Source organism: Otolemur garnettii, unplaced genomic scaffold (genome assembly GCF_000181295.1).
Source record: "Otolemur garnettii isolate 467f Iridium unplaced genomic scaffold, OtoGar3 scaffold00072, whole genome shotgun sequence".
Taxonomy (NCBI): Eukaryota; Metazoa; Chordata; class Mammalia; order Primates; family Galagidae; genus Otolemur; species Otolemur garnettii.
Window position 1 is genome coordinate 389447 of NW_003852467.1, and position 11588 is coordinate 401034.

General features: G+C 32.2%; 1 protein-coding gene across 1 annotated transcript in view; it reads left to right on the plus strand.

Moving 5' to 3' along the window:
* CFAP47 (cilia and flagella associated protein 47) overlaps positions 1-11588 on the plus strand; it is a 296774-nt gene that overhangs the window by 223719 nt on the left and 61467 nt on the right. The window contains exons 52-54 of the mRNA XM_012807582.2: positions 2742-2917; positions 5106-5213; positions 9342-9453. Coding sequence (XP_012663036.2) covers positions 2742-2917; positions 5106-5213; positions 9342-9453 — 396 coding nt within the window. The remainder of the gene's footprint in view (positions 1-2741; positions 2918-5105; positions 5214-9341; positions 9454-11588) is intronic.

The window sequence follows — 11588 nt, forward strand, 5'->3', positions numbered from 1 at the left end:
AACTTATAAATTTTAATCATTTCATAAACTGATGGATGACAAAAAATTATCCTTTTTAACTTACTAAAATATAACAAATACTTAATATAGACTTAAGAAGTATTGATATTTAAAATACTAATCTTACCTAAAATATTTTGACAATATTTTGGCAGGAGGGTATCTAATATACATATTATCCATGTATTTACTAACATTATTTTAAAGGTGTCATTTGGGGATTTTTATCTATTTGAACTTGGAAGAAAATAATATTCAGACCATAATGAAATTTAGAAATTATTTTTATAACATTCTAGTTAAATTTGAAATATTTCCTATAGTCCTAGAAATACAGCACAGTTAACTGGAAGGTTAAAGCTTTTATCTATACTGAAACATTCATTTCTATTGAGTCTTCTTATTATCAAGACTCTAGAGAATTAGATTGCAGGGATTTTCAAGAGATTGCAGTACTGGTAGCGCTGAGCATTTGCTGATTGCTGACTGAAAGACTGCTCTCTGAAGGATTTTGAGGATGTTTTCAGATCTACTAGATAAGAGTAAATTGATTGGTGGTGATATTTGCCCTGGAAGTGGCAAGGATGCCAAGAAGCAGCTGTGACGTAAGTTCCCCATAGTTGCAATCCTCATTTCCTACTCTTAAATTCAACCAACCTTAGAATGTTATGTCACTTTCTTAACATGAGGGCACACTCCTGTAAGAAAGGCTATAGTTCACAGAGAAATTTTGTTTTATTTTGTGTTCAAGGCTTATAGGTGATGATAAGACATAAAGCAGTTCTAGTTGGATCAGTGTCTAATATCTAAAGGGTAGGTCTTAACATGTGAAAGGGTCAAAACTGGCATTATTTTTAAGAAATAGAATAGAATAAATGACAATAGAAAGTATCAGAACTTCACATACTGTAAGAGCAGGGATTGGTTTGTGACACTTTTAATGTGTATATGTGGACCAGATAGTGATGTAAAATTAATTATTCTAGGTTGTGGTTTAAATATTTTGAAAATCAGTGGTTTAGAGCCTATCACTTTTATTTCTGTGAAGAATCTATAGCATTTTCTTAAAAAGACACTTACCTTCTCTGAAAAATAACTGATTAGTAGACCAGGAAAAATGTCTAGGCCAACATGTTTCATTTCAATTTTCTGTCTTAAGCCCTGGGCAATATTTCTAGATTAATATATGGTTGATGTTATTTGTTACACAGTCATATTCTTTTGCTTTAGTCACTGATTGGTGTGACCACTGGAAAATTCTTTGTAGGCCAAGTCCTATACCAGCTTTATAAAATATTCCAGGTTGCCTAAGAAATTAGTCATTGTTCAGTATTTTACATTTTATGTTTTTATTTTTCATTTGTGTAATTATGAATGTAAAATATTTTGTTTCAGAAATTTAAATGACTATTTACCTCAATAACTAATGAGTCTGGTATCTCCTAAAACTATTGTAGATGGCTATATTCCAATGCATTTATATTTAAAATGTATTCCTAATAAATGATATCTGCTCTTGTAATGTAATTGTTAACCTATATATATCTTCAATTTTCATCTTTTCTCACGAGATGCTGTTCACCACACCAACTATTGTTTATATTCCTCGAAAATGTGGCATCTCCCCACTCATTTATTTATTACAGAAATGATGAAGCAAATGTTCTATGAACTAGGTCCTCTGAAACAGCCATGGACAAAGAAAACTGTTATGTCCTTCTTGCAAATGTGTCGCACCAACTTAGTATTAAAGTTTTTCATCACTACTGTAATATGATTGCTAAATTTCAGAATAGCTTCATGTCCTAAAGTGTATCCATCACCAAGATTGACTTATGACTGAAATAAATATTCAGTATTCTCCATTTCTTTAGGTTAAGACATTTAGTCAACTGTTAAAATTGAGCTATATCCTGTCTATTAATGATCATTACTACATTTGCTTCAGTTAAAGGCTTTTGATATAGTGGAGATTCTGGTTATAATGGGATGAAACAAAAGTTATTAATCAGGTTGAGTCAGGATGAGAATCAGGAAGTGTTTTGGAACTTGGAAGAGTGCCTTCCAGGACTAAATGTATGTAACCAGGGTAGCAGGGCAAAACTAAACAAAAACAAAAACAAAAAAACAAGAACAGAAGGCAGAAATCTAAACAGAAAGGTAGATTTCTTAATTTGACTTCTTAATTGAGGCTATCTCCACTACTTACTGCTAATGTACAAGTTCTACTTAAGGTATATTTTCTAGATCATCATCAGTATCATGTGGGAACCTTCAAGAAATATAAAATTCAGACCCCATCCAATATCTGTCAAATTAGAATCTCTTGTACAGCAAGAGAGGGTAGGCAAGAAGTTGTATTTTAGCAAATTATTAGGTAACTTTTATGTGTGATAAAGTTTGGCTACCATCGCTTTTAATAAGCACCCAAAAATAGTAAGAATGGTACTTACATTAAAAACGTATTTTAAATGTAATTTACTAATAGTTTTCATTCCATTTGGTTACATGGATCTCTGTGCAGTATTTGCTGTCGAAAAAATAAATTCTCATTTACCAAGACTAATCAAGTGAAATATATAAGGGAATAAAAGCTGGAGATATATATTTAATAGTGGATCAAGGAAAAATAAAACAATTGGCCTTATACTATATTATAATTTTCTTTATATTTTCTTCTATAGGACAGTGACTCAATGCTGACACTAAAAGCTGATTATGTATTTGTTCTATAATTCTAGAACACCATTTGCCTTGAAATACCACTGACCAATCCGAAAAATGAAGTCATGCACTTAGAGCCACAATTTACATGTGAAGAACTTAGTGGATACCAGAAAGTTACACTGAATCCACTCGAATGTACTAGTTATGTCATAAGATATTCTCCGGCAACCACAGGCTATAAAAATGAAAGGTATGATTTGGGAGTGGCATTAATTTTTATTGTTGATCTTTAGAAATTAAGGTTTTAAAATTATTTTTGTCTTTTGCTATAATAATTAAAATTGCAGTTTCTCAATGTTTTAGCTTTTTAAAATACTATTCCCTTATACAATATACCAATTTAGAGTTAGCTTTTGTTTGATGCAATGCAAAAACATTCATTTTTATATCAGATTAAATAATTTCTAAATTTCTCCCTTGAACCTTCTCTTTTACTTTACTTGTGACTAACCAAATCATTAGGGGTACAACACCCAAACCAAATAAAAACGATCAGAGAGACTAGGGATTAAGCTTCCAGTGAGAAGCTTGAGACTAAAGATTAAGCTTCCAGTTTCCTCAATGAAAATTAATTTATGTGGTTTTGATTCTCAGTTAGATGCAAATTATTCACTTGAAGGACATAGAGAAAATTAAAGATGTTATACTATCTTGGAAAAACACACACACATAAATATTAACAGGGTAATGACAAGTGTTCCTATATAATCACTGTGAAAACCTTTTTTGTGTTATGTGTTCATATACATGCCCATGTGAAAACATAGCCTCTGTGTTTGTAATTAACTCACTAACTTATTAAAATAATCTACTTCATATCCAAAGTAACAGTCAATTTATTTATTACACTTTTAGAGACAATAATTGACTTGGTATTTGCATGTACAATGCATTCCATTATTATACTCTGTGCAAAGGCCCTTTGCTAATTTATATGCTATTTCAGAGTTAGGATCTTTCTCTTTTGATTAAGTAATTTATTTTAACAGACAAATAAAATTGTATCTTCGATTTATCATATGTAACATGATGTTTTTAAATCTATACCTTGCAGAATAGCTAAATAAAATTAATATATGTTTTATCTCATGTACTTATTAGTTATTGTGGTGAGAACACTTAAAACTCTCTTAGAGATGTTCAATTTACAATACATGATTGTTAACTATAGAAACCATGTCCTGAGATAAATTTCTTAAATTTACTCCTCCACTAACTAAAATTTTGTATCCATTGGCCAACCTCCCACAGTCTCTGCCACTTTCTTCCACCACCTCTTCTAGTCCCTGATAAACCATCATTCTTCTTTCTGCTTCTGAGTTTATCATTTTTAGATTCCACATATAAGTGAGGTCATGTGGTATTTGACTTTCTGTGCCTGGCTTATTTCACTTAGCAGGATGTCTTTTAGAATTACTCTTATTCCTGCTTCTAGCACAGTATCCTATAATAGAAACCAAGTAATTGTTATTTTAATGAATAGTTGAATAAATGAATATATCCATGAAATTTTAAAGAATAAACATATTATAATGTGAAGCATGAAAATAAGAACATAGCATGTTATAAAAGACATCATTTGGATAGATTATCATTAGAAATGTGGGCTGGTCTCCTGACCCCAATGTAACTGTGCAGGCTTTGTAAGCACAGACTGAATCTTCAATATTCCTTATCAGCATACATTAAAAATCATAACCTCAGTTAATACTTGACTGCCTACTTTGTTATCATTGGGGCATGGATTTTACATGAATGAACACATAAAATTCTCACAGCAACTGTAAGAGGTAGGACTAGTTTCTCCTATTTTATAAATGAGGAATTGGAAGGCCCCCAAATTAAGCAACTTGCTCAATACTGCACAAATAAAAGATAACAGAGTTAAGATACAAGCCTAGTTATACTTTTAGACTACCACAACCTCTGTCCTCCTCAAAGCTGAAAACATCCTAATTATAAAGAAAGCTCACCAGAACTGCATGCCGCTTAATAGCCTTCACATTGAAAACACATGCCTTCAACTCAACAAACTAAATTTGGCTTAATCTCAATTAAAAAGCAGGACTTTTCCTACTAGACATTTAAAATACTCATGTTTAAACATTTCTCATTGGTTAAGCAAGCATTTTCTCTAAGGATATTAATGACAACAACACTGTTTTCTTGAGTAACGAAGTGATTTTTCTCATGCAAAAATGAAAACTTTAAAAATCTATCTTTAAAAAGAAAATCTATCTTTAATAAGAGAACGTGTCACAGAGAGCTGTCGAATTGTTGAAATCAATTATTTATGTCAATCTGAGATATATTTTTTCAGCCAATTTATTATATAAATTAATACTAATGACAAGATTTTTTATTTTTCTCTCCAACAGTATTATTTTTCAACCTGAAGCAGATGAAGAATTCTGGTATTTACTCAAATTAACTGTTGATGTACCAAAACCAACCATATTGCCAGAATTAAAGTGTGACCTTGGAAAGTAAGTTCCACTAGTAGATAAAATAATTTTATGCAAGAAAAAAATTCTATAACAGTATTTTTATAATGCATTTAAAGTTTTTAAAATGAGAAATACAGCCCGGACCCGCCAAACAACAATGACTGCTGCAACCAAAAAATAGCCGGGCATTGTGGCGGGCGCCTGTGGTCCCAGCTACTTGGGAGGCGGAGGCAGGAGACTCGCTTGAGCCCAGGAGTTGGAGGTTGCTGTGAGCTGTAATGCCACGGCACTCTACCCAGGGGGACAGCTTGAGGCTCTGTCTCAAAAAAAAAAAAAATGAGAAATAAATGTATTTATTTACCAAATGTATTTCTCATTTTAAATATATTTCTAGTAATTGAAATTGAATTGCATAGAAGTTTCTATATGTAAACTACCCTGTGGAAAACTTGTCAAAGTAAAACAAATCAGGACTTATTTAACAAAGAGGCTTTGGGGGCCACACTTGTGGCTCAATGAGTAGGGCACTGGCCCCATTACCAAGGGTGGCTGGTTCAAACCCATCCCTGGCCAAATTGCAAAAAAAAAAAAAAAAAAAAAAAGAGAGAGAGACTTTTATTCAAATGGAGAGAAAGGGATCATTGCAGTAGTGAGAATGCTCCCATCTCAGAAATCTACAAGGGTCACAAAATAAAACAGAAAAAAAAGTTTTTCTTTTATGTACATCTAAGGTAAAAGCAGGGTAGGGAAGGCCAAGCAGATATAAACAGAATCTTGGGAGGGAAAGCTCAGCAAGCAAAGGAAAATGACTAGTGGAGTCTAACAGGAGAAGGGTCTCCTTCTGCTTACCACTTTGGGAAATTATTATGTATTTTCTGCAAATTATATTTGAAATTGTTAATTACTCTTTTAATTATTATATATTTATTTCAATTTCTATGGAAGATAAAGTACCAAGAAACTTTGTGAGTGGAGATGAAAGCAAAAGTTCTAATAGTAAGAATATGTAAGATAATGATACAGGGTTTCCCGGTTCAGGGCTGGACAAGGACCTCCTTTTCTAGGCCTGGGTGAGCGCAGAGATCAGTCTCATCATAGACTCTCATATCTCTGCACAAACAGACCATTTCCAGGCCTCATTCTCTGGACTCAAGTAAAGTCATGAAAAAAAGCAGCCTTATTGTTATGTCATCTGGGGGGGGACCTCCTTGAGTAGGGAAGTAGTACCATAGGGCAAGGACTGCAAGGACCCAATTCCTTTCCTAATTTTAGGATTATTTTCTCCCTACAGGCCTCTGGCCAATTGTGACATTTTCTAGACATACATTCTCAAAAGACCTTGTCTACAGGATAGAAAATGCAGTACATAAACCCTTAGACCAGTGTTTTTCAACTTTTTTATCTCACGGCACACTTGAACCCATGGTTGAACTTCCACTGCACACTTACATTGATTAAAAAAAGAGAGAGAGAGAGTAAAAAAAAAAAAAAAAAGCATACTTACTGTGCCTTTAACTTCATTCAAAAATTTTTATTAATGATTGTTAAAAATTTTCGAGGTGCACCCAAGATCCTCTCAGGGCACACTGCGGCACACAACTTGAAAATCACTGCCCTAGACAGAAGGCCCACATGGGCTACCCACTTGGGATCCCCCCTGTTGCCAGAGGTTCTGTTCCCCCTCTTTTCCTTATCTATTTCTTTACGTATCAATAAACTATGCCTGTTAGCTTACTCGCATGGTTCATGGATCCATTCTTTGAACCCCAAGATCAAAGACCCCACACAGAGAAATGCCAATAATATACTCATATATTACCTAACGCAAGTTTGTCTTGAAAATACTGTGTTTTGACTCCTTAGGATTTGAATACTGAAGAGCCTGTCAAAAATTAGCATCTTAAGAGCTAAGAAAATGTCTTTAATTTTCTCAGTTTTTGCTCTCTTGCCATGTGGGAACGATTTTGATTTTACTTCTATATGGCAAATGAGTTTCATTGCTTAATCAACACTGGGAAAGTGAAAGACAGACAGAGACACAGAGACTATTTAAAAAGCAGTATGCCAAATCACAGATGTTAAAAAAACATATTTGCTGAAAATAAGGATAAATGGAGTTAGTGCCTCATCACATAAAATAATCTAACCTTCCTGCATGAAATTTAAATGCTGATTATATTTGAATTCAATTTCATAGATGAACATAACATTTTATAGAGATAATAAACTGAATTTAGTGAATCACAAGCAATTTCCCTTTACTCCCATTTAAAATTTTTATAGCAATTGTATGAGCCACATGTTCAACCCTGTAAATATAAACAGGAAAATGGGTCACCTACATATTAATATATTTTATGCATCATTTATTAATAACTAAATTTAAGGAATGTACTTGCAACTTGATTATCTAAACAATTGCAAGGGTGTCAGACATAAATGCTTTGCAATTTCAATTAATCACAAGCTGTGTTTGAACCAATTTAGTTTAAAAAAAGAGTTGAAATCTTGGGGTTCTCAATTGAAATATAAATCATTAAATGTAGCTAAAACTCACAGAGTTTTTCATCAGATACGTGCATCAAATTTGCTTCTCAAGATATATGGACAGTTTTAAATTAACAATAGCATAGAAATCTAGTATAAAAATATTTTATTCATATTTTTCTATGGTATTGCCTATGAGAAAACTTGGGAAATTGGCGTTTTGCATAATATACAAAGCAGATGCTTACTGAAAAATGACAGGACGTCTAGGAAGTCTGTCGTGATTTTTAATGCATTTTATTCATTACAGTTAATGAAATTTAGGTTATTTTCCTCAATTTCTTTTTTCATGTGTCCTTGGTGAAAAAACAAATTCATTATTGCACAGTGTTGTTTAGTCTATTATCTAGAATTATAAAACTGATATATAATATTCTCTTTACTGTAAGGTGGATCACTGTGTATATATATTTTGTATTAATACTAAAGAAAACAATTCTTTATTTGAATTACACAATTTGTATCAATAAACTGAATTCTGTTCAGCACACTCTAGTAATTGTCCTCTGTAACAGGGCCATTACATTGTGAAAATTAATAATATATGTGTAGCAATGATTTAATTGTTTTGATTACAGACTTGATACCTAAATATTTTAATCTTAATTATTTTGGATTGTAAACTTGAGACAATAAAGTGAGCAATAAGAAAAATGGTAAGTAGATAAAATTATTGTATTACAATGTCATACCTCAACGTTACAGAAAGAGGATACATTACAGAAAGAAGATGACAATTTGGAGGTTGTAGCATCAAACCCATTAGAAATGATGATTGATTGACAATTAAGAACCCTTTTGATTACTTTTTGCTTTGAGCATAAACAGCAGCCACATTTTTTTGTCATTTACTCATCAATCTGGATCTTGTTAATGTTATGGATGAAAACTTTGTGAATTAATGGATCTGTTATTACTTTTAGACTATGTTAACTTTTGGGGATAGATTTGGTTGTTATAAAACAATTAGTAAACATGTCTCTTAAATTGGAATATATTCTAATATCCAATATAGAATAATATTTTGTCTCAAAAATAAAATAGAAAATCAAGGATTGTTTAATTTAGCAATTTGTCATTAATTTGTACATGTTTATTGTTATTATTAAATTCACAATATTATAGTGAACAGAATAAAGTGGGTCACTTGAGACAAAATAAGTTTACTATTTAAGTTCTGAAGGCTAGATGTCCAAAATCAAGGTGCCAGCAGAATCATGTTCCCTCTGAAACCTGTAAGGGAAGATTCCTTCCTGCCTCTTTTAGCTTCTGGTGCTTGCCAGCAAGCATTGGCTTTCTTTTACTTGTAGCTCTCTCACTTCAATCTCTACTTCCTTAGTCCTAAGACAGCTTCTTGTTGTGTCTGCACGTGGTCTTATAACGATTCCAGTCATATTGGATGAAGGTCTCACCTGATTCCAGTAAGACCTCATCTTAAGTAATTATATGTGCAGTGACACTTTCTTCAGATAATATCACTTCGGAGCTACTGAAAGTTTAGACTTCAACATATCTTTTAGAGCAACAGATGTCAATCATGATGGTCATCAAATTTATGGAATTCTCATTGAACACATTTGTGAATACCACTAACTTGACAAACTTTATTTTTTCTCCCAGATATGTTTCTCAGATCATTCCTTTGGTGAATCCCACACATGAAACACTGGAATTGAAAGAAACAAATGACAATCCTGAAAATTTTGTCATGGATTCTGGAAGACCATCACCTGTAAGTATATTCAGAATGCTGTGAATTCTACTGCTCTTAGATTATTTTCCAACTCTGATTTTGGGACACTAGTGGAGTAGGTATCATTTAAACTATTAGTAAGGATTCAAATTCCTAAAATTTAAATACATAATTTTCCATTCTATATAATTCCTCCTGAATTTTAATTTATCAATAAAAAATATTTTCTTAATAGAAATTTTTGAAAATATATATGCTAGAGTCATGCTCATTATCAGTGTATTCTAAATAAGTTGGTTATGTTTTATTTCTGGCCATTTTAGTAATCAGTTTTGGTAATAGTTTTCAGTAATATGGTTTTTAACTTAACAGTGATTATATGTTTCCAGGATCCCAAGAGACCTGTTCTTTTCCTTCCTCCCTGAGTCCTTGCCCACTACCAACCTCCAGCTCCCACTTCTGTTTCACCCCTCTCACACACATGAATATAACCCTGATAGTTAATGCTCACAGCATTGCCCCTCTCTGTTCCTTTCTCTGCATGATTCTGTCACTGTTGGGTCCTGGCAGATGCTAGGACCAGTCAATAGGCCTGAAGCATTTTCCTCTTTCCCCCAAGTTGCAAAACAAGATCCTAAGGTTTGGCATGATTTGACTGTGTTTCCAGCACATAGAGAAGCAATTATTGATGCCAAACCACATACTTTCAGGTAAACTTCAAAATGATCATTATAATAGATTATTTTCACTAATGGCCCTCACAGTAAATCATGAAGTTCTGCTACTAGGTACAGAATTTAAATGAAAACTTTTTACTATTTCCATTTAATGATAATTTTTTAAAATCTATGCTTTTTTAAAAAAATTATATTTTAACATGTGTCTTTGTCAGTCATTGGTTGCCAAGTAATACCGTGATATAGAATTAGTTATTAACTGACATAATGTGTAAAATTAGAAATAACTACTAATTATTATATTGCTAAAATTGGTGTTTATGTTTTAATCTTACAAAGACTATACATACATGCTGTATCATTAACACCATTATTTTTCATAAATTATACACAGGATGATGTTCACGATATAGTTTACATATTGTGAAGGTTCCTCATTTAAAAAGTGGTGTTTTCACATACTTTTTACCTCTACATTTAGAGAAGAGTGTTATCTAAGGAAAAATAAACGGAATATGTTGTAGATACAATTTACACTACAAAATTAAGAATATGGACTCTTCTTTAATATATTCAAGCAAGGAATTTTAGTCTACTTATTTCTTTGTTCACTTAACAAACTTTATTGAGCACTAAATATGCACTTAATTGTAATACAGGGTTGCCAGAAAGTTCATGTGCTATTTGAAATTGCACATGAACTTTATAGACACCCTGTGTTAGGAAACAACTCAAACAGTTAATATATGAGAAAAATACTGTTATATATCATAAAGCAGTGGTTCTCAACCTGGGGGTCGTGACCCACAGGAATTGTATTAAAGGGCCACAGCATTAGGAAGATTGAGAACCACTGCTATAAAGGAAATAGGAACACACGTTAACAGTAATGATAATAAATGGAACATAGTATATATATATATTACTAAATAATATATAATAAATATGAGTATAGTAACATATGAATTTATACTTGTATATTATTGTGTATGTGTATATATACATGTACAAAATATATTAGTGACAAGTAATAAACTTTCTTTTTAGGCACATGTCACTCATTCAATCATTCTATAAGTGTTAATATTAAATATTATTACCAGTGTAGCTTTTTGATTATATAATATACTCAAGCCCTCATTGTATTGTGATAGAGTTCTTGGTTTCTTTCATACTCTCTAAAGAGGTGACCCAAACTAATACTGTAGAGACTCAAGTTATTTAGCGGGTCACAGCTTGTATGTGTATGTGATAGGATGAAGAGAAAAGCTGCATTGCACATTAAAGAAGGATGTCTTAAATTTATGCATAGAAACAGTTTATTTCTTTTTTTTATTGAATGGTAACTATGTACATTAATGCACTTCTGGGGTACAGTGTGGGGTTTTCACATGCAATCCGAAATACTTCCATCAAACTGGTCAACACAGCCTTCATGTCATTTTCTCAGTTATTATTTTAAAACGTTCACATTCTACTCTTAGAAAGATTCACTTG